Genomic DNA, 24,832 nt, shown 5'->3' with positions numbered 1-24,832 from the left:
AAGTTGTTTTAACTTTTAATTTATTTGCAAATTTAGAAATTAAAACTAATATGAGTTTAATAATTTAATCTATTTATAAAATATATAAATTTCTATTTTATTAAGTCATATGTAATATATTTTATAAATCAATTAAAAGTAAATAATAAAATTATATTTATTAATATATAATAATTGATTTTTTTAAACTCTTGAGGCCTATTAAAACAAGTATAAATTATTGAAATAAAATAAGAAAAAAAGTTTAAAAAATTGAATTTAAAACAGTGTTGAAAAAAAAAGATAAATAAACTGCAAGTTTGCTAGAAAAATTTATATCAAATGAAATCGTTTGGAACTTTGATTGGACGATGGAATAAATAAATTCATTATTTCTGATTTCCCCGATTAATATTGGTGTTTTTTTTTCATTATAAATTAATTCATTGAGTATATCACCATTGAATAAAATTGCAGTGTTCATTCCCCAATGGTACCATTACAGTTTAACAATCTGTCTCGTGTATTAAACACTTACACACACGCATTTCTATATATAAATTAATAAATTCAATGGATATCGATTGGCACTGGTGGTGATCGATAAACACACGCGATTGGCAGATGTATAGATCGCGGAAAATTCAACTTTCCCTCCCACTTTGATCAAAATGAAACCTTCAATTATCAGACATTCACGTATCAAGTTATTCTTGACTTTCCATATCGATTTTATTAAACTGAATCGCTCACCCAACTGGAGAATCGCACGAGGACAATTGTCACCACCTCTGGACATCGATCGACCAATCTGATTTTATTAAATTTATATATGGCCGCTCTTTTTAATATATCACATTGAAATTAAAAAAAATTCTTTAACAAGTTTATCAATTTATAAAAAAATAGAAATTTTTTCTTGTCGTTAAAAGTATTTGACAATATTTAAATTTGTTAAATTCGATAACATTATTTCAATTGAATCAATCCAATTTATGTATTTTTAATATTTAAAAACTTATATCATCTTATTGACGTGATTTATAAATATATATTTTTAAATTTTTGAGCAACTGTTAATTTATTAGTTGTGTTTGGATATATAAAAATGGATATAGATTGCTAAGTGTAGTTTGTTCTAGATTTTATATTTAGTTTATGGCATCATGTTACTTGTGGAACTTCTGAATTGGGTTAGAACAAAAATACCATCAGTTCACCCACGCCGAATATTCCTCCTCTTTACTGTCACCCCCCTCAAAGTAACTTGTTGATTAAATGTCTTAAAAATTCAATTGCATATTTTTAATTTTACATTTTAAAAAACAAAATATAAACTAAACGTTAATATAACTAAAATCTAAATGTAATATTTAAAAAATGCAATCAATAAAAAAGTAATTTGGTTTAACGCAGTCAAATGATTTTGAACCTGTCGATAAAAGTATTTTTATTCAATTTAAAAATAAAATATGAAAAAAAAATATACCAATGCAACGAGATTAATATTTGAGGTATACACACAATATCGTGCAATTGATGATCTCAAAGAGGCGTCTTGGACTCACACGCCATTGAGATCAGTGAATCAAGATCAAAGATAACGAGCATTGCACTCTTATACCACCACTCGTTTACCATTGTTATAAACACGCGATAGAATATCACAAACCTTTTTTTTTTTTATCATTTATTATTTTTATTTTTCATGCAACATTAACAAGGATAATATTTTATTTTTTTTTTATCAAAGAATGACTTTACCCACGCACGCAAGACACGCTTAATATTTAATATATAAAATGTATTTTTGAACATTAAAAAAATATCCACACACTTGTGGTCAGTTATTTTTTTAAATTGAAAAATAAATACAAAAATTATTACTATATTAAATTCAGCTAAAATAAAATAATATTTTTTAATTTAATAACTTGATAGTTTGTGCTATAAATAATTTAATTGATTGCTAAATTAATTTAATTATTTTTAACATAAAAGTAATATATACATTTCGTTCTGATAAATAAAAAAAAAAATTTCAAGAGATATAAAAGTTATAAAATAAAATACATAAAGTTATTTTGAATTAGGTTAATTTAATATGATAATATTTATGGTCAAAAATCAAGCAGTATTTATATTCATGATCACGGTATGATTCAAATAGTACATATCTACGTGGGCACAGGTGTGGTGACCGTTTCTCATGTATACTTATTATTATAATATAATATTATCGTGAGACATGTGAAGATTCTTCCTCAGCATTCTTACGCACTCTTTAAACAAGCATTACTAATATACATAAATAATAATAATAATAAATACGAAGGTTAGCGGGACAAAATGTGTGTGGGCGATATAATATTCTTGATGATGCATTTCATGTAACAGTATATTGTTACACTATCTCAACACACGTGCATTGTTAATTATTATGAGAATAAAAAAATGAAAAATATTTATAAATATAAAATAAATTGACATTGATATTTTTGCATATATAAAAAAAAATACTTTTCATTATGAAAATAAAAATAAATACTTTAATGTCATTAAGCCAAAGATATATTTAATTATATATTTTATTTTTTTTTTCTTTTATTTGTAAATTATATGTTTCATTCAAGGTATGAAATAAACTTGACTAAACTATAGTAAAAAATCATTACGCTGATGTTATCAATGATAAAAAAAAATAATAATAATATTGAGAGGATATAAACCCGTTCCATTGAGTCAAATAAAGACAGGGCCCTTTTAATCTTTTCTTCATTCATCAAAGCAACTGCATTCTCTTATGTCTTTCAAACAAGCCATAGTAGCTTATTTACACCGTCAGAAAATATATATTATACTAGATATATATTTATTTTTTTTTTTTATGTATTTTACCTGTGAGAATTTATCATCAATTCTCGGGAGATCATTGCACACACAAAAATATTATGCTATACGCACAAGTTGACGCAAACTGACGCCAGTAAAACCGGACATCACCAACATTCCGTCCCTTGGAATTTTCAAGATATATATTATTTATTTTTATCATCATCTACTTTTATTATTTTGTTTTTATCTATTTTTTTTTACCACAGTAAAATCAACGAGTTTAACAACTTGCTAAGATAAATTTAAAAAAAGATAAAAAACAAATATTTAATAATAAAAAGTAAAAATTTAAGAGAAGGGGTTTAAATATGTCGTTATTAACATCATTCTACACGTTATGTTCATACTTGTGAATTGATAAAGTTATTACTATGATATTTTTATAGCAAAAAAAAAAATATATATACACAATAAAAAATATATACCTATGTTTACAAAATACTTTACGATATATATTAAATTTGTTGTATAAAAAAATCTAAATTTCTAAAGATTGTTTTATATTTTTTATATAAATAATTTATTTAAAATGATTATAATATTCAAAATGTGAATTCATTCATGGATTTGTTATTAATTCTCTTGAGATAATAATGATAAATTTTGTTAACTCGTACCAACACTTGTTTAAATAATTCTCATTTATTCGAGTTCAACCAACCCACTGGGGGAATATTTCAAACGACAGGGGACAAGTACCAAGACACATGAGACTTGGCCCTTATTCCATATAAGTACGCAACAACTTTGTGAAGAATAAAACTGACGTTCGGGTTCTTCTTCGATATATATAAAATAAAAAGCGACATTGGAGAGAGCGCCGCATCACAATGATATATAAAATAAATAAATATAAAATAAAAAAATATATACACATACATATTATATACGAATATATCCTCGTTTATAACGAGAGAGTTGACAAAACGGCTCGTGCCAAGATCACACAGCTATATGTTTGATCGTCATGAAATTATATTTTTTCATTATTTCTTAGAAATTGAAACAAGAATTTTATTTTCCAGTACAAAAGTTCTAATTGTTAATACAAATGGATAACATGCGTGTATCCATTTGTTTTTACTTGAAATAACAGCCAATTATTTTTGTGATATTGTATTATCCAAGAGTTACATTACTGTCTTATTAAATATATTTTTTTTATTCTTTTAAATTTAATTTATCTAAATAAATAATATATTTTTTGTTTAGTAATTTTTTAAAGTCATAAACAATATATATAGATAAAATGGTCATGGAAAATTTTTAACAAATATAGTATATTGTATTTTTTTTTGTCAACCAACTTGACAATATATTTTTATCAATATTTTTAATCATTTACAATTTTAGAAAAGATAATTAACTTTGATAATAATATGACAAACAAAAATAACGACAAAATATTATTTAAATATTTTACATACTTGATAATATTTCTTCAGTCGAAAATTTTGATATATTTTTTATCTCAATTATATATTTAAATTTATGAAAAGTAAATATTGAAATTGATATAAAAATATATCATCATCAAATATGTGTTTTAAAAAACGGTAATAATTTTTTTTTTAACACAATTTAATATAATTTGTAAAAACTTTCAAGTTGTATATTTTTAAAAAAAATATAAAAACTTTTTAAAATATATAAATGGAAAATAGTGACGCCTGGAGGGTTACCTGCGAGAAAACGACAAGACTTGATTTACAAGAACGATCGGCGCCAGTATTAAGCTCAGCAAAATCGTATACAGTAATAATAATCATCCTGAAGATTATACACCAGACAGACAATTTTACCAGATAATATTACACTCAATGTTTTCACAAAAATCTAAACGATCAAGTTTTATTTTATATATATCAATTTGATATTTTATATATTCTTGTAATTTCTTTATTTATATTCAATTTCAACAACCACACAATTTATTATCAAAATAAATAAATTGCAAAAAGAAAAAAGCTCTTTTAAATGAAAAAAAATTCCCAACAAAAAACCACAAACCATTACCACCATAAATATTTTCGTTATAGTTTATTTTTTTATTTTTTCAACAACTAAAATTCAAGTTTTTAATAAAAATAAATTTAAAAAATATACCATGTTTGCAATTTAAACAAGCATCCATTGTTCTTAACCAAAAATTGCAGGTGCAGAATACGTCGCAAATTGTGCTTTATTTATTTTTTAAATTTTTTTTATATATAAAAATAAAATAAATTATTTTTTTCTGCACTGTATGTGCGACAATGTTGAATCGCAACGTGAATGAAAAGTTCCATTCATGCGTTTGTATATAGTTACAACAAGTTGGGCGCCTCTTTCACAGTAAAACCTCCTTCTTTCACCTGCAGTTTCTTCATTCGGAATAAAGGTGGAATATACACCTCACATACAAATAAATTCAAGTATGTTTTATTCTCAAATACACATACACAAATATTTATAAAATATATATACTATATATACACACGTGATCGCCATTGATGATCAACTTGCAGAGAATATTTTTTTATTTTTCTTACTGGCGGTATATAGCGCCAGCCTGTCGGATGATTCTACATTTTTTTGCACCAGATATATCTGCACATACATAAAACTCAAATGCACATATAGACATTATTATATACCATGGCATGTGGTCCATTTGGTCTTTGTATGATCACGGAAATATTAGTATTCATATGATGTTACTGATGAACAAACTGATTTGAAACCATTATTAAAACCATTTACCAAAACTCGACATAAACACCATAAACAGTAAATTGAATAAAATTATATACATCTTTCTTTTTTTATTTTTTTTTTAATTCTTTTTGTCTTTTTGTATATGAAAATAAATACATTTAAGCTTTTTTTTTTTTGATTAATCTCTAAAGTTTTATTCCTTATGAAGACACTGATAATTTATGAATATTATTATTTATAGTTTTTTAAATTTATAATATTCAGAAATTTAACTTGTTGCATGTATATTCACAAAGAGAAAAATTTATTTCAATGAAATAAATTTTATACTTGTATATGTGCTTGAATTGAAAAAGAAATTATAAATTATTTATGTTTTAATATTTTTTTATTAAAAAAAAATTTGTATTGAATGAATATATTATTTAAAAACGAAATATGAGTATTAATATTATTTAAAAATTAAATTATAATAACAACTATCTACTCAAAATTTATTTACCAAAAATAAATTAATATTTAAAATAAATAATTTTCATTTAAAATAAATAGATTTTTAAAGTTTTTATTTTTTAATTATTTAAATAATAATTTATCATTTAAAAAATAATATCTATATGTGTTTTTTTTTTTCTTTTAAATTTTTTTTCTAATGGTAATTGTAATTAAAAAAAAAAAAACTACCAGCAAATTATTCATGCAACATGGGAAAGCCACACAAAGTAATAGTCAAAGATCAAAGTCTATATATTAAAGGCTTTGGAACAAACATATATATAAATGTAAAATGCCCACGCAAAAAATGAATTAGAATATGGCAAAGACAATAATTTATTTTAAATTTATGCATATATGATCATTTATTTATATATGTGTCAAGAGGCCGAAGAAACAAGTTTTCGTTTTAGGCAAGTGTCTTTTTATCACTATATATTAAAACTCTCTCGCTAAATAAAAAAATATATAAAATTTAACTATTTAAAATTATTTAAACAGAAATATATTAATCTGACATTTAAGATCATTGCGTTGATATTTTTTTTTTCAAAAATAATTATTGTTAATATTAATTATTGACTATAAAAATAATAATAATCAACAATGACCTGTTGTCATAATTTATATTTAGAAAAACACTTAAAACTACTCATTATTGCAACATTGAAAAATATATAAATAAAAATAAATATCTTGTTATTAATGCATTGTGTATTATGTGTCAATCGGAGTATTTGATATATAAAATTTAAAATATAAAATTCAAATGATTAACAGTCAATGGATATTTATCTGGACAGTTTTCTTTTACATCAATGCATCAAAATCAACCATGGTGCACCTTGTAATTATTGTGGCTTGTAAAAACTATCATCATAAATCTGGTACCAATGAATGTTTACAAGTTTTATGTTCACCAATGATGACAGTCATTTTTTTTTTTCTTTATTCTTTCTTTTCCTATCTACCCAGAACTTTTATATATGTATTTTTAAAATTCTTAGAGACATTTATTTCGATTATAAATAATCTAAAGTACATTGAGCTTATCGGCTTTTTTTTTTATAGAACAAGTATTTTTACATATCAAGTATTTTTGGAATAGACAATTTAGGTGTTGATAAAAAATATCCAAATATAGATATTATAATACGTGACACATGTTTTTTTATTTTATTATTATTTTTTTTTATGAAACGGTTGGTTGATTATGCAACAAAAATAAACTTTGCCTACGTGTGATTGACTTTTATTTTTATATTTTTGACCTATTTACATGACTTTTATGATATTTAGAAAAAAAAAAATGTTATTACTAGCAATGACCTGTTGACAACGGATATGAGATAAACAAAATTACACACGTTCACAAATAACATATACATTTATCGTGAGAATATTTTATTATTAATTGCTTTTTTATTACTTTTTTAACATAAAAATTATTTTAAAAATACTCCAAGCTAACGCTGCTCCAAAATGTCTTATTTTTTATTTAACAATTTATCATGATCTTATCTAAATTCAATAACTATGTAACGAAAATAAAAAGTACTATTTTAAAAAAAAAAATCAATATTTTAATTAATCTAATAAATTAAAATAAATTAAATAGAATTTTTTTTTCTTTTTCTTTATCAATTTATTTCATTCTAAATATACCGTTATATTATAATATCCAACGATTGAATTATTTTTTTTTATTAGATATATAGAAAAAAAAAATGAAAAGAAAAAAAAAAAGTTAAACCAGAAAAAAGTCTGGAACTCGAACATGACTTAACTGTAGGAAGTATGGTAGTCAAGCCATGCGATTATATATAAAAGATAAGTACAAATAACAAAATATATATTTGCTGATATGAATATAGTATGATGCTTGAATTAAAGTTATCTTGAGACGGTCCAACAAACATATTATATACAGCACTTACCATTGGTTGAGATTCCATAACGTGAAATTGAATAATCTTGATGATGATTTTATATATGCACCTTATTGTTTTATAAATTAATCAACACTAAACTCTTATCAAAAAATAGAATAACTATTCAAAGTAAATAATTAAATATAAGCTATATTTTTTATAGTTTATTATTTATTAATTAAAATATAAATTTAAATACCAAGTTATTATTTTCACTGGAGTTTTTATATTATCATATTTAATTTTTTCAACACTTGTTAATTGTTATTAAATAATATATAAATAAAAATAAATAATGAAATTGTATTAACGTGTCGATGTGAAACACCACCGCCGATTTGTAATACGTATACACGAGGGAATTAATAAAATCCCAAAAGAACCGCGTGCGACGTTGTTTCAATAAGACGTTCCAAAGAATAAAACGTGTTCAAGTGAATAAAACGCCTATTCGTTTGGTCGTGTGGTTGGATCCATATATTCGGATTAAATCGACTAGTCTCGGTTATCATCGGATATATAAAATCGGCGAGAAACACAAACATACAATCGGTCGAATGTCGCCGGGGGTTTTTTTTATTTATTTAACTTGTTAATTTATTATTATTTTTAAATGATAAGAACCGGCTATTTTTATTGATTTATTTGATGATATCATCAAATGATTCATTACTGTTTTTAAATAATAAAAATCAAATTCACAAAGATAGCAAAATGGGGAAAAAAAAAACTAAAAAGTATTAGATTTTATTAAAAATTTCTAAGTATTGTTTTTTAAATTATTTAAAAACAATAAAATTAAGTTGTCAATAAATTAAATAATATATCATTTATCCTTCGAGAGTGAGGTCGTAACATGAAAATATTATTCTCTTGACTCACATGTTTGTTAGAAGTTTATATTTTTTAATTTTTTATGTATAATATATAAATATTTTTTTATGTTTCTAATGTATATTCGCATTTTAAATGTTGTATTTTGTCATTCATATACAGTTTATTTCATCATATTTGTTATAACATGTAACTTGATAAAATTCTGAGGTCAAAATATATTACAAATAAAATTAAAAATTGTTTAAAGACATTCCATGATGAATTTTATGCCACAGAATTATTATGTTGAAAAAAAAACAACTAATAATTTATATATTATTCTATCGAATGATCAGCAGGCTTTATATCCTCATAATCGATATTTATCATGTTTTTTTCTTTCAATTGGCATTTGTACATTGCTTGATTGAGAAATACATAAATTCCACAATATTTTTTAATATACGCTACTTTTATATTCACGTATATATGCGAATAATTATGTGATTATAAAAATCATTAAAAAAATGAGTTAAAACTAACACACGTGTAGACAAATTTATGTACACAATTGCATTCAACTTCCGGTTGCATTATTTTTTTTTTAACTTGAGTATAATTACATAATCTCTGAGAGATTGGAATTGAGTGTTACTTGTTACGCAGTATGATCACAATTGCCGACATCAGTACTGTTATTTTTTATTATATTTTAGATGATAACTTTATATTTATTTTTTAATATTTTAATTCTGACTGTATTTTTTATTTTTTTCTATTTTTAATTTTATTATCAGTATAAAATTATGAGAAATAGTTTTAAAATAAATATATGAGTTCGATGTACTCATCAGTCGAGGCCACAAATGTATTTTTTTTTTTTTTTTATTTTCTTACTGATAAAGATCAACATAAACTTCAAATTGTCACCCATAAAATGTTGGTCTATTTTCTGTTGGTTTTTTTTTTTTTTATTGCAACATTACTTGTAACTATTATTAATCGTATTTAATTTTAATCTTTTTATTCAATTAATGTAGACTCAACTCATATTATATTCGTGAAAGTTGAATATCATCTTCCTGTTTCTGTTATTTTGTTGTGTAAAATTAATGAATCAGCATGTTAACTTTCTCTGAAGTCAAGTCCCTCATTACATTTGATTTTGTGCAAAGGATTTTGCTTTTAACTTTTTTATTTATTTTTTTCAAAAAATAAAAAAACCAACAGCCCAACAGGAAGAAATAAAATCATCCACCAACGATTGAAAAACTGGAATAACCAACTTGAACACCTGTTCTTGATCGAGCCAAGTCACCGTGGACCTACCACACCCGCGCTCTTTTTATATATCAATTTAATCATTTTTTTATTTTCATCATTCTCATATACAGCTTGTCTGACTCATGTGTCCGCAGCATTAAAAATTTACCGATGAAAAACAAAAAAAAAAATAAAGAAAAAAAATTATATCCAATTTGAAAAGACATGTCATCATAATTTATCTCTGACCAACTGTTAAATTAAAAATAAAAAACAGAGATAAAAATATATAAATATGATTTTTTTTTTGTTTAAAAATATTTCCCCCCAAATTATTGTATTGTAGTTTTTTGTTTTAAAATTATTATTTAGTGTTATTCATCTGAAGGGGAAACGGTGACTGTGAAAAATTATTTTAAATTATATTCCTGTTGGTATTGGCCATCAAGTCATGCACATTGTTTGAATCGCAACATGAATAACACCCACTCGTGATTATTTTATTCATATTATTGTTTCGAATTTGCCATCGATATGCTCGAGATGTTATAGCCCTGAAATAATCGTTATATTCTTCCAAAATAAAAAATAATAAAACCAGGTGATTTAAAAAGTATTCATGTCCTGAAGCAACAAACCTGAAGCAAACAATAAATTCGTTTTTTATTTTTTTATTTCATTCTTCTTTGCAGCATTGCAGTTTCCGGCTGATGTACCATGTTGTTGTTTTTTTTAAAAATATTTTTATTCATTTAAATTTCAAACAATAAAGAGAAATTGTATTTGAAATAATAAATCAGCTTATTTTATAAGCACTTTGATGTGTTTTTAATTTAAAAATAAGATCATAAAAAATACGTAGGCATTGTAAATCGATTTGAGATAAACTCACCGTCGGTTTTGTAAATTGGTAGTCTAGGATAACTACTATTATTTGTATAATTGATTGTTGATTATAAGTTTTATATATCAACCTACTATCACGTATAAATTTATCCTAGTACTAAATTGAATATAAAATTTATTCCAATTTATTTTCATTCATAGCTCGAAATTAAATCACATATATTTTAGATAGTCTGTGTTTTTTATCACAAAATTAATAGTAATCTTTATTTCGATTTTTTTTTTCCCCTTACACTGGTATTTCTTTGTTGGGGTTTTTGTTTTTTTATTTATTTCGAATAATAGCTGCAGAGAAATTCCTAAAGAGGCTGCAAAAAAAGTAATTTAAAAAATACTTCAAGGCGAGTAAGCGAGCTCACGTAAAATTGAGTGGGCGAATGATGCCCATCCTTTGAATGTACAAGTTTCATCGAGACACAAAAACGCGGACATGTGTGATAAAGAAAGAAAGATTGTAAAAAGACATGTATATATATTGAACACACCTATGACGATAGAGTTACAGCTCGCGAGATACGCACCACCGCAACTTACATTTTATTTTTTATTACTTTTATATATTTACCACCATCATCACACAAAACACAAAGTGTCTTGACTTGTGGGATATTCAGGAGCACCTACACACGCTATTTTGTTTTGACTGGTTAGGTGGAAATGTTTCACGCCTACCCACGCGTATAATCATTGCAAAAATAATAATAATTATTATAAATACTTTGTTGTATTCAATATCATAAATGATATCAGTATAAAAAATATATGCTACAATTAATTTTAGAAATTAATATTTATTTATTTCTATATAAATTATATTTAAAAAATTTTATTACGAAATATTGGAGTTTTTGATTCACCCTCAGCAATGTCAAGTAAATTTTGTAATGTTGATGGATTGAAATTATTACCATTATGACAAACATAAAGAACAGAACCATTGACATATACTTTAAGTGTTTCACCAACTCTGTACACTTGTTTTGAGTCTCTGTATTGATTTGTTATTGGAACAAAAAGAATTCCTCTTTCTTCTAATTTTAATTGAACGAGATCTTTAAAATCTTCTGGCATTTGTTTGGTTGATCTCATAACTTCAGCAAGTCTCTGTAAAATTAAAATTAAATACATTGAATTAAAATTAATTTATGTTTGTTCGTTTTTTTATTTTTTTTTTTTTATTATATGATTTATTTATAATTTTATAATAAAATTTACCTCAATTTGCGGTTGTGTCATTGCTGGTATTTGTGTCATAGTTGCTTGTGAACGTTCCAAGTTTGTGCGATATGATACATTTTCCATAGCACTAGCTTGATGATTTAAAATATTTGCATTTGTTAAATCTAATGAGTCATTAAATCTAAGAGCACGATTCATCAACTCTAACGCCTTTTTAAACCATTCTGAAAATAGATATTTTTATTTTTTTATAATAAAGTAGACAGCATCTTTTTTTTTATCTCTTAACATTTGTTCAACTTCTATTTTTGATATTTCGAAAGATGTTTGATAATAATATATGTCAAACTAATTAATCAATATTTTTTTGTTTCATTTTTAAAATTTAAAAATAATATGATAGTTTAGACATACTGATAAAAATTATTTATATTTAAACTTGGGTTAATTTGATAATTATTTATTTAAAGAAAAAAAAATATTAACAAACCTTTGATAGTTGGTTCAGCCAATAATTTATCACTTAATTCATTTTTCCATCCAGTATACCATTTAGAAACTTCCTCATAATTTGGTGAAAGATTGAGCCACATTGCCAAGGTTCTTAGCCAATTTGGGAAAAAATATTTATCCAATAAACCAACCATTGTATGATTTGGAAGAAGAGTTGACCATTCATATACAACTCTCCACAATTCCATATGTTGTTCACGTGGATTAATATCAAATTGTGATAATGCAATTTCAAGTTTTGGTAATATATTTTTAACCAAAAATGCATCCATATCACCTTTTGAAAATACTTGTGCCCATGGTTGTAGCATAAGTCTTGCTGATCTGTCAGATGGATACCATACACCCAAAGCTGATCCTAATTTTCTTCTTATAATAGGATATATCAATGTGTCCATACGATTACCTAAATAATAAATATAAATTAAGCTTTACAAAATAAGCAATCAAATTAATTTTTTATTTACCTAAAAGTGGTAACCATGGATGAATCCAAGTATGAATTGGCACTGTATCAGTAAGAGGATTCCATTCTTCAACAGCAAGTGTTAATTTTGGTAAAATAAGAAGTTCAAGAATATTATCCATAATCCAAGAAGGCAAAAGTGGCATCCAATTTTCAATCAAATCAATAATTCCATCTGGTTCTCTGCATGCCCATTGTCTGTAATATAATTATAATAAAATACAAAACGAATAAAATTGAATAATCAATAATTTAAATATACTTACTGTACTGCACCTCTTACTGATGGCATCCAGGCATTCCAAATTAATCTGTCATATGGATTCATTCCATTTCTTGGATTAATATTATTACCAGTTTCTAAAATATCTTTCCATTCTTTAATAATATTTAATGGATATTTTGTATCAACAAGTGGATTCCATGTTGCAAGATTATTTTTAATTTTAACTGAAACAATACTACTTGCCAATTCACCTAAATCATTTATTTTATATTCATCATAATATTTATCTTGAATTTTTTTAAATGCATCAGCTATTTCTTTTAATGACATGTCTTCGTTACTATTCATTAATTTATCAACAATTGATAATACATTATCTAATGTGTCAATTAATTTTTCATGATGATCAACAATTTTAGCAGTACTTTTTTGTTCAGCTTCTAATGATACAATTCTATCACTGAGATAACGTTTTTTTCTATCATTTTGAATGATATTTTGTTCACACATATCAACAATTAAATTTAAATTATGTTGTAATTCAGGAAGTGAAAAATTTGTTGTTGAACGTCTATTATCAACTTCAGTTATTAATTCATCAGGATATTTTTGTCCAGCAATTGCATGATAACCACTTAGAACTCTTTGCTCAGGACCAGTCATATCAATAACTTTAACACGACTTAATTCACTACCAGGTGTTGCTCTAATATTTGGACGTAATTTACCATCTTCTAATACTTGATCAACACTTCTATAATGATATTTAATTTTTTTTTTATTACTATTAACATCACCACCAGTACCACCTTTACGCCATTGTGATAATTTAACTTTAAATTCTTTTTCTTCTTCTAAATCTTCATCTTTTTTTTGTTCTTGTATTTTAGTTTTTTTTTCTGGACCATAAGCACCAATTGCACCTCTACCTTTACGTAAATGCACCTCAACTGGTGCTGTTATACCTTGTTGATTTTTACCAAGTCCTTTACCAGGCTCGTAACCCATACCTAATAATATTTGACTAGCAATACCTTTTGTATATGTTTCCCAACCACCCATACCAGTTTTCATTATTGATGAACTCATTGGTGCACGTTTTTTACGTAAACCAGCAATATCACTATCTGTATTTAGTGAAAAAGTTTTTTTTACATTTGATGGTCTTGAATTGGAATCATCTTCTTCTGATTCACTTGAACTATTTGGTACATAATCAGCATCACCACGTCTAGCTCTTGCTGTGTCATCATCATCATCATCAACATCATCATCGTCATTTTGATTATCATCTTTTTTAGCTTCTTCTTTTTTTTTACCGGCTTGTTGAATTCCAGCAGAGACAAATCTAACTGGTCCTTGATAACCTTTTGGCCCCTTTTTTTCAAACCTTTTGAATGCTGGTTTTGGTGCTCTTTCTTCATCACTGTCATCCGCAAAGACACCTAATATTTATTATATAAACAGAATGTATAAATAAATGTTTAAAAATTTTTTAAAAAACTTTGTTTATTTACCTATCATTTGTTGTTCTTTTGTCATTCTTCTTCTGACTCGATTTGGATTAAATTCATTATCCAAATCCCAGTCAGTTATCTCAAATCCTTCAACCTCGTCGTCAGACATATTTTATAATGTTTATTTAAATTTTACAATTAAAATAAATTAATTATAAATTTTATTATTGTTTTTGATATAAAAGTATGAGGTTATGTATCACAGTGTATTTATAATAACATCAACAATTAATGATCAAACATTTTTTTTACAAAACAAAACACTAGCAGTAATTATAAAACATCAACAATTACATATTTAATTTATTGAATAATTTCACAATAATATTTTGAACGTATTATTTATATTTTGTTTATGACGTTTGCTTGCGTTTGTTGTTATGATATTTTTTTATGTTATGCGTGTTTACAATTTTCTGAAGCTTTAAAAGATAAAGTAGAAATTATCAGTAGCAACTCTTGATATATCGGGATATAATATTTCATCGAAAACATAAGGAGTGGGGATGCCATATGAGTGTCTAGAGCCTGTAATATTTATAAATTTAAATAATTTTACTACGACAATAAACAATAATTGACAATAATTAAATTTTTTAATATTTTGCCATTAATCTTTAAAGATTTACTTTTTTTTTTAGAAATGAAACAATACTTTTTAGATACTTTGAAGGTATTTTCTAACAAAAAAGATTATTTATTTATAAAATTTATTATACAATATAAATTTAATTTTATTTATTTATGTTATCAATCTTTAAGCAAAATAACAATAAAAATTAAAAACACTTGATTATTTCGATAAAGAAAAAATTAATTACTCATAAACCTTGAATTTTTTCTCATCACAAGTTTTCATTTATCATTAAAGTATTATTATTATTAATTTATCAAGCATTGTATTATAATTATTTTCAATCATTAAATATAATCATACAATCCTACAAGTGATAAACAATTTGCCGACTTGAAAATTACAAAAAAACATATACAATTTTGTAAAACAAAAATAATTGTTTTTTAACATTGCAGAGCTTTTTACATTGTATAACTATAAAAAAATATCAGCTATTAATTTTGAAAAGGTCCCTCTCTATTCTAGACGAATTCCCCACCAAAAATTTCTTTATTGTATATAATGTTGTTGTTGACCAAACGATCAACATAGTTGTGTATCAACATTCAAAAGTATCTTTACTAATATATATTTTTAAAAACTATATCGTGACTTGGTTTTGGAATAAAATAACCGTTAGAAAAAACTGTTGCATGTATAAATAATACAGATTAAAAACAAATAAAAAAACAAAATAATAAACGACAATTATTATCCAAAAGATCTATTGGCACAGTGAATTTTAATATTTTATTTGCAAAATAATTTATTACTGTGGTTGACTTTCTAAGCAATCTAATTTAAAAACAATGAATAATAAATTTAAAATATTTTTAAAAAATTGTGTTAATAGTAATTTTAATTATTGTACATTTATTCGTGAGTTTGATGAAAAAATTTTATCAGTCAGTCGTTCATATACAGAAATACCTGGACCTAAACCAGTTCCATTTTTTGGAAATACTTGGAGATTTATCCCAATCATAGGTTTTAAAAAATAAATTAAACTATTTAAAAAAAAATCAAATGTCAATCAAATATATGAATTTATTAATATTTTATTTTATATTTTCAGGTGATTTTAATATTCAATCAATTGATAAAGTTTCGAAACAGCTACATGAAAATTATGGTGATATTGTGAAAATTGGTGGGCTATTGGGTCGACCTGATATGGTTTTTCTTTATGATGCAAATGAAATTGAAAAAGTATACAGACAAGAAGAACGAATGCCCTATCGACCATCAATGCCTTCTCTTAATTATTACAAACACAAATTACGAAAAAATTGGTTCAATGAAGAGGCTGGTGTCATTGGAAAGTATGTATCCAAAAATTTAATTAAAAATATAAACTAAAAATTAATAAAAAAGAAATAGAAATTCATTGTTTTTATATTTTTCATCAGTCATGGTGAAAGTTGGTACAATTTTCGTAGTAAAGTACAACAAGTGATGCTTCAGCCCAGAGTTGCCCACATGTACATTGGAGCCATTGAAGAATCCAGCCAGGCGTTTATAAATAGGTCGATAATAATTACTAAAATTTGTTAAATTGTTGCAGATGAAAGTTTTTAATGTTTTTTGATTTAATTTAATTTATACAGAATAGAAAAAATTAAAGATCATCATGATGAAACTCCAGATGATTTTTTAAATGAAATTCACAAGTGGTCTGTTGAATGTAAGTAACATTGAAATGCTTTTTTTTTTCTATAATAATTTTTTGATAATGAAAAATTAATTTGCAGCTATTGCTCAAGTTGCATTAAATGTTAAGCTCGACTGCATGAGTGATAATTCCAGCGATGAAACACAAGAATTAATTGATGCTATTCATACTTTTTTTACAAATGTCGGTATTCTTGAATTAAAAATACCATTTTGGAAAATATTTAATACACCAACATGGAAAAACTATGTTAAATCTCTCGATACAATATTCAAGTGAATAATTAATTTATGAAAATAATAAAATTAAGTTTAAAAATTAATTTATGATAAAAAAAAATTTATATAAATTTGTGTTTTAGTTTTACAACAAAATACTGCAACATAGCTATGAAAAAATCAAAAAATAATAAAAAATGTCCAGATGAATTTTCACTTCTTGAAAGAATTTTAGAAATTAAAGGAGATACAAAATTGGCATCTGTTCTTGCATTTGATTTATTTCTCGTTGGCATTGACACAGTGAGTATATATATTTAAAAAAAAATAAATCAAAAACTATAAAATATTATATAATTTATATTTATTTTACAGACGTCAAATGCAATAGCATCAGTGCTTTTACAATTAGCATCACATCCTGAAAAACAATTAATATTACACAACGAAATAATGAAAATATTACCATCGAAAAATATGAAAATTAATCCTAAAAATATTGAAGATTTAAAATATTTAAAATCATGTATCAAAGAGACTTTACGGTAAAAATTAAAAATAATTAAAAGCAATTAATTAAACAGTTAATTTTTAAATAAATAATTAATTTTTTTGTAGACTGTATCCAGTTGTTATTGGAAATGGACGTTGTATGACAAAAGACACAATAATAAATGGTTATCATGTTCCAAAAGGAGTAAGTAATAATAAAAAAAAAATAACTGCTAATGAATTTTTATTTATTTACTTTATTGTTATGATGATTAATTAGGTACAAGTTATTTTTCAACATTGTATAATTAGTAATAAAGAAAAATACTTTCCTCACTGTAATGAGTACTTACCAGAGAGATGGATGAGTGAAAGTGAAAGACGTCATCCATTCGCATCGTTACCATTTGGCTATGGTAGACGAATGTGTCTTGGGCGAAGATTTGCTGATCTTGAAATGCTTATTGTTCTTATCAAGGTAAAAAAAAAATAATAAATATTCATTCTATCTCATTTTAAAATCCATTTATTTTATGTTTACTTTTTAATTTTGTTGATTCTTTAAATAACACAAGGTCTTGAAACTTTTTTTTATTCTTTTTTTATTGTTCAAAGTAATTTGCAGTTACTATGTAGACACTTGCTGCTATTTTTATTATTTTATGTCATGTGTTTTGACATGTTGGTATTTATAATAACTCGGTTTATAATGCAACGAAATGCATCGATGGTTTAGCTATGTCATGAATTTTAATTTTAGTAATTCAGTTCTATTTTAAATGCTGTCAATCATGACGATATTATTACGTTCGGCAGTAAGAGTCGATTATAATTTGAAGAAATACAATTAAACTTTAATATCTAATTTGCATTTATTTATTATTTTTTGTATAATTAAATGTTTTTAGTATTTTTCGCTACATTTAATACGTCATGGACTGATTGTTTAAAATATAGATTATATGTAAATGAAGTTTTTTTTTTTTTTATTTTTACAGATTATTCAACATTACAAATTAGAATACAAATATGAAAAATTGGATTATTATATTAATCCAGTTTACACACCAAAAGGACCACTTAAAATTAAATTTATCAAAAGAAATTAATTTTTTTTTAGTAAAAAAAAGAATTCATTGTGTTTAATTTTTTTTTTTCATTTAATTAATATACTTTCTATAAATTTCAAAACCCTTTCTAAATTTTTTTAAAATCTTTTTTATATAAAAATAAAATGAATAAAAAAATAATTCTTTAAACAATAAAAAAATATTTATTTTCATTCGAAATTTTTTTTACATAAATCTTTTTAAGTAAAATAACAATTATTTTGATAATTAATTATCTTTTGATTAGCTTGAATTTTAAATCACCATCAGGAGCATACATAAAAGTAACTTTGTATTTTAATGGCTTGTGATGATATTCCAGTTTATAATTTCGTATGAGCTAAAAGAGAATGATATTTGAATTAATTTAAGCAAATAAATGATTAGCAATTTGAAAAATAAATTAAATCATATACCTTTGCAAGTAATACTTGCATTTCCAGATCAGCAAAACGTCTACCAAGACACATACGAGCACCATGTCCATAAGGCAATGATGCAAATGGATGTAATTTTTTATCTGAATTTTCTTTGAGCCATCTTTCTGGTTTAAATGTTTTTGCATCATCTACCCATTCTTCCATTTGTCCCGTTACCAATGTTGGAAAAACAACTTGGACTCCTTTTGGTATATGATAGCCACAAATTACAGTGTCATGTTGAAGTGTTCTGCCATTTCCAATAACTGTAGAATAAACCCTGAGAAAAATAAATAAATGATTCAATTATTAAAATAATTTATGACATTAATTGTGTAATGACAATTACCTAAAAACTTCACGAATAAATGCTTTTGTATAAATAGCCTGATCAAGATGCTTCGTTGTCAGTGGCACTGATGGATCAGGAATAATTTTTTCTAGTTCTTTAAAAATTTTTTCTTGCTCTTCTGATCGAGTTGCAAGTTGATATAAAATTGAACAAACAGCCATAGATATCTACCAACATAATAAAAATATTTTTATTGAAATAATATTTGTTTAAATAATTATTTTCTTTTTTTTTTTTAAATAAAATTAATAAAACTCACAGTATCAATGCCAACTAATATCAAATCTAAAGCTAAAATATAAGCAATTTTTGGATCTTTTTCATTAGCCAGTATTCTTTCAACCAAAGACAAGTCTAATTCATTAACAGCTTTTTTAGTTTTTAATCTTTCAATTGCAGTGTCAATGTGTTTCATACAAATTTCAACAAAATAATCCATATTTTTAACATAACGTGACCATAGTGGTGTTGGAAAATAACGCCAGTATGGTGCTTTTAATTCAAGCTCAGCAATATTTCTCAATGCAAATTTTGCAGCACTTATTATTTTTAGTGGTTCTGAATCTGGTGTTAAATTATCTGCTAGACAACCCAGTCTTACATCAAGAGCAACAAGTCCAATACCTTAAATTACATAAAACAAATTTAATTTATCTTCTTTATGTTCAATAATAATTATCAGTTATTAGTTAATAAAAATAAAAAAATTAATGTCTTACATTCTAATGCCCACTTGTGAATTTCATTATCAAAATCAGCTGGTAATTCTCCTTCACTATTTTTAATCTTTTCAATTCTAAAATTAAATAAATGCATTTAAACAAGAAGAAATATTAATTCATAATTTAATATTAAAACTCACCTTGTTATAAAATCTTTTGTGACAGTTTCAATGGGTCCAACGTATTTTCTAACTGTTTGTGGTTGAAGAACTGGTTTCTGAACTCTTGTACGAAATTCTTTCCATGGTTCACCATGTCTAATAACAAAAATAAAAACAGCTAAATAATTTTATTCTTTAAAATTATTATATATTATTTAAATAATTATTTACTAACACTCCAACAACACCAGCTAATTCACCAAAGAATTTTTTTCTTTCAACACCTTTGTATCTAACAAGACAAGGCATAGATGGACGAAATGGTGTTGGTCCTTCTTGTCTATACATTCTTTCAATTTCATCAGCATTATAAACAAATAAAAGATCAGGTCGTCCAATGAGACCAGACAATCTTGTTATTTCACCATATTCTTCATGAAATATTTGTGATATTTTAGCAACATCACCAACTTCATACTGTCCAATAACAGGAAATAAACGCCAAGTGTTACCAAGAATTGGTATTGGCTTAGGACCTGGTACTTCGTCATATGACTTTATATTTTCTGTATAATTTGTTGATTTTAGTGCTTGGCTGCACAACAACCTGATGGAACATTTGGCTCTTTGAAGCGACAGTGTCATCATCTACATGAATGAAATAAATAATTGTATACATTTTATAGATTTTTTTTTTTTGCTTTCACTTCAAAATATAATTGTAATAATTTTCATTCACCCACTAGTGTATTATTATTATTTAAAAAAAATTTCTAAACATATTTTATTTTTTTTCAACTGATAGCAGAAAGGCATATCTCCATTTTCATATTAGAAAACTGGTTTTTAACTCTACTCATTCAGGTGGTTTTAAAAAATTTAAAATCAATTAAACATATAGAAAGATTTTACAATTATATATTATTGAAATTTATATTTTTTTAAAATTTAATTTAATTAAAATTACACTGTATTTTAAATGAAAGCTAAGAAAATATTTTATAAACAAAAAAAAGAATCTTACTTTGATTGTTATTGTAAAGCTTCTGTGGATGATAAACTTTTGTTTTTTTATTTTTTTTATAAATTATCACGTAATTTTACATGGTTTATATTATTGATTTTTAATTTATTTTTATTAAATAAATAATACTGTACACAGCAGAGTTGATATGTTCACTGTTCAGCTGGGCCTCAAGGCTCAAGACTAACATACATGGTAAAAAGAAAGTAAATGGCCCACTTTTTATAAAATTCTTCTCCTTCCATACTCATCATGCTCTTCCAATGACGATAATAATTATATTCTACACATGTATTTTTTTTTAATAAAAATCGAGAATCATTTTTTATTTAAATTTTATTTCCCATAAAAATATGTCGTGCAAATTTCGAAAATAAATTCAACTTTAAAAAAGAAAATAGATTAACAATTCAAAATATTTCATCTTTGATTTATTTTAAAAAAAAAAATTCAACTAAAAAGTGATTAATAATTATGGTGTTGTTTTTGTATAAACATATTTTATTAAATTCCAATTATTTTATTTATAAGAGACATGATGATTATAATTTCATTTTTTTTGTGTCAAATGTTTTTTAAATATAGTAATTCATAGCTAACAGTTGAAGTAATCATTGAAGAGTGTTAAAAATGAATTAATAATGGCAAAAAAAAAAAAAGGGTCAATGACCATTAGAACATTAGAACAATGACATACATAACAACGTGATTTTGAAGTTAAATGACTTAATTCTAAAGCTGGTTAACTAAACACATTTTTTATTTTAAAATTCTATATTTTTATGTTTTTATTAATTAATTTGTTTTACTTTTTTTTTTCAAAGTCAAAATTATAGTTTTCTTTTAAATTTAAATGAAATTTCATTTCATTTTTTCACACAACAATTTTACATGATTTTATTTCATTAAAAAAAAAGAAAATGAACACTATTATTTTATAAATATTTATTATTTTTTTCTTCTTTTTATATGAAATAAAATATTCTTCGAGTTGTCTACTTTATTTATCATTTTCTTATTACGATGATGAGGAATTATCTCCATTGCTTTCAAGATAACCACCTGATCCATTAACAACGAATGATGTACCAAGACCATACAAATGCCCACAGTATTTGGCATCATCAATATTATCCTCGAAAAACATCTAGAATAAAACAATGATAATTAAAATAAATCAAATCTATTAGTTGATAAATAAAATAAATAAACAAACCTCTCGCATTTTAAAGAAAACCATTCCTGTTAAAAGTGAATCAGAACCAGCTTGATGCTGTGGACCAACACGTTGAAGTTCAAGTTGTTCAGCAACTTCTTGAAGACCACCTTTCAAGTTTTTACATGATTTCATAAGATACTAGAATGCACAAAATAAATATCATTAATAAGTATATAAAATATGTTTATTACTTGGTAAATAAAATTGCTCATACTTTGACATCATAAATAGTTGGAAAATATATCCTGAGTAACTCGAAAAATTCACTCTCTTCTTGTGGTAAATTTTGATCAGTAAGTAATTTAAGCAGATATCCAAAATCATAACCAGAATGAAATGACAGCCATTTAATATCATCCATAAGAACAATACCAGATGTCATAAGTAATTCAGCAAAATCAAGTGGGTCAATACCTTCTTCCTCGTGTTTTTTAAATTGTATACCACTGTTTTGTAACATGTCTATACTGTCCTGTGCATACATGTCTTCTCTGCAAGTAAATAAATTAATTAAAAAATCATTAATCATAATTAAAAAAGTATTAAAATAGTAAAATTAAAAAACAAAACTTACTGCAAGTTAAATTTAAAATTAAACTGCCATGTTTTGTAACTTTCACCAGGTGTATTACCAGATTCATCAAGAAATGTCAATCCCAATTGTATAATTCTTAGTAAATCAACATTGCAACGTAACAATTGATACTGATAATCAGCACTTGTTCTAAATTCACCTGGTACATAAAATAATAAACATTAACAAATTAAATTATCATATTATGTAAATGATAGTTTTAAATTTTACAAAATGTCTTAAACAATTGATTGATGAATTGTTGAAGCAGGTGTGCATCACAATCTCATGTTGATAATAATCTATCCAGTCCAAAAGAACATCTTGTCAAAGTTAAATAAATAAAATTAACAACAATAAATTACCTATTGGTCTTGCAACAACACCAGGAAATTCAGTGTCCATTGCTATGTACTGATATTTTTGTACAACTTGACGAATTGTACGAAATTCTTCCTCCAAATTATGACCCCAAACATCACGAATTCCACATTCTTCATTTGTGGGCATATTCGCTCCTCCCTTCCCTATGGAATTAATTCCACCTTAATTATATCATCAAAAAAAAAAATATTATAATTATATATCAACTAATCACAAATATAAAAAATATATTTTATTATTAATCAACTTACCACTTGTACTTTTTCTAACCATTTGCAGTTAATTGATTTTGCTGTAAAGAAAAAACTCCAAATTAGTACTGTCAAAATTTTTAAATTTATTTTTGCAATATATAATTAAATAATTAAATAATTAATATGATTATTTTTTAAATAAATAAAACATTATTATTGTATTGTTAATTTTTTTAACAACTGGAATTATATTATTACTTTAAAAAATTAATAAACACCCCGCCAAATTTTTTAACCTCAATATTTATTGTTGATTGTCCAAGTCACAATGAACTAAAATTTCATTCTTTTATTTTTAACTTTTTTATTGACACTTATTTGATATTGTATTGGGATCACTGATTATTATTATTGATGTTATTGTTATTTGTGATAATAATTTAATAACCATTCGAAAACAATAAAAAAATATAGTACGAGGACAAACCCAAGACATATAAAAACATAAACATAATTATTACATTAATTATTTTGATAAATATTATAAACAAATTGAATTAATAATACTAACGTATTGACAATATATTTACCCTCATGAGAGGTTTACTGCAATCATGCAATCATAAGTTCAAGTGAAATAAAAATAGTTTATTTATTAATGTTGCTCACAAATCACACACGTTACTTTTTTTTATTTTTCTATTTAGCTGTTTACATGGAATCTTTAGGCTTGTGTATTTGCTTGCATTGTCAGCTGCCATTTGCGTAAAAAAAACAATAATAATAAAATAAAATAAATACAGGTGTTTACAACCGAAGATAAAACAGATTTCTAAATTTATTGTATCATTTT

The 24,832-nt window shown here is 24.5% G+C and overlaps 4 protein-coding genes across 8 annotated transcripts; 1 reads left to right on the top strand and 3 right to left on the bottom strand.

The window, feature by feature from the left end:
* Positions 1-11,753: 11,753 nt before the first annotated feature.
* Positions 11,754-15,263, bottom strand: LOC122855569 (tuftelin-interacting protein 11). The gene is made up of 6 exons (XM_044157045.1): positions 14,884-15,263; positions 13,407-14,811; positions 13,142-13,338; positions 12,652-13,080; positions 12,198-12,385; positions 11,754-12,086 (listed from the first exon to the last, which is right to left on the bottom strand). Exons 1-6 carry the CDS (start codon positions 14,990-14,992, stop codon positions 11,799-11,801), a joined length of 2,616 nt encoding a protein of 871 aa, XP_044012980.1. The 5' UTR covers positions 14,993-15,263; the 3' UTR covers positions 11,754-11,798.
* Positions 15,264-15,389: 126 nt separating this feature from the next.
* Positions 15,390-18,990, top strand: LOC122854034 (probable cytochrome P450 49a1). Its single transcript, XM_044154444.1, has 11 exons — positions 15,390-15,413; positions 16,384-16,486; positions 16,575-16,821; positions 16,909-17,025; positions 17,107-17,183; positions 17,251-17,446; positions 17,533-17,692; positions 17,765-17,934; positions 18,008-18,086; positions 18,162-18,359; positions 18,880-18,990. Exons 1-11 carry the CDS (start codon positions 15,390-15,392, stop codon positions 18,988-18,990), a joined length of 1,482 nt encoding a protein of 493 aa, XP_044010379.1.
* Positions 18,991-19,199: 209 nt separating this feature from the next.
* LOC122855566 (probable cytochrome P450 301a1, mitochondrial) lies at positions 19,200-21,724 on the bottom strand. The gene is made up of 8 exons (XM_044157038.1): positions 21,609-21,724; positions 20,820-21,232; positions 20,624-20,740; positions 20,481-20,557; positions 20,021-20,385; positions 19,759-19,928; positions 19,407-19,689; positions 19,200-19,330 (listed from the first exon to the last, which is right to left on the bottom strand). The coding sequence occupies exons 2-8, from the start codon at positions 21,230-21,232 to the stop codon at positions 19,223-19,225; spliced, it is 1,533 nt and encodes a 510-aa protein (XP_044012973.1). The 5' UTR covers positions 21,609-21,724; the 3' UTR covers positions 19,200-19,222.
* Positions 21,725-21,946: 222 nt separating this feature from the next.
* Positions 21,947-24,757, bottom strand: LOC122855568 (CCR4-NOT transcription complex subunit 7). Of its 5 annotated transcripts, none has more exons than XM_044157039.1 (7): positions 24,551-24,757; positions 24,037-24,077; positions 23,767-23,946; positions 23,402-23,561; positions 23,042-23,318; positions 22,825-22,965; positions 21,947-22,755 (listed from the first exon to the last, which is right to left on the bottom strand). In XM_044157039.1, the coding sequence occupies exons 2-7, from the start codon at positions 24,056-24,058 to the stop codon at positions 22,627-22,629; spliced, it is 909 nt and encodes a 302-aa protein (XP_044012974.1). In that variant the 5' UTR covers positions 24,059-24,077; positions 24,551-24,757; the 3' UTR covers positions 21,947-22,626. The 5 variants fall into 5 exon arrangements, with proteins under 5 accessions (XP_044012974.1, XP_044012975.1, XP_044012977.1 ...); XM_044157040.1 differs by having other exon boundaries at positions 24,570-24,757; XM_044157042.1 differs by having other exon boundaries at positions 22,019-22,755; positions 23,767-23,928.
* Between the last annotated feature and the right edge of the window lie 75 nt (positions 24,758-24,832).

The sequence above is a fragment of the Aphidius gifuensis genome, linkage group LG4, assembly GCF_014905175.1.
Source record: "Aphidius gifuensis isolate YNYX2018 linkage group LG4, ASM1490517v1, whole genome shotgun sequence".
Classification (NCBI taxonomy): Eukaryota; Metazoa; Arthropoda; class Insecta; order Hymenoptera; family Braconidae; genus Aphidius; species Aphidius gifuensis.
The sequence above is the reverse complement of the archived record's forward strand: the minus strand, read 5'-3'. Positions and strand labels throughout refer to the sequence as shown.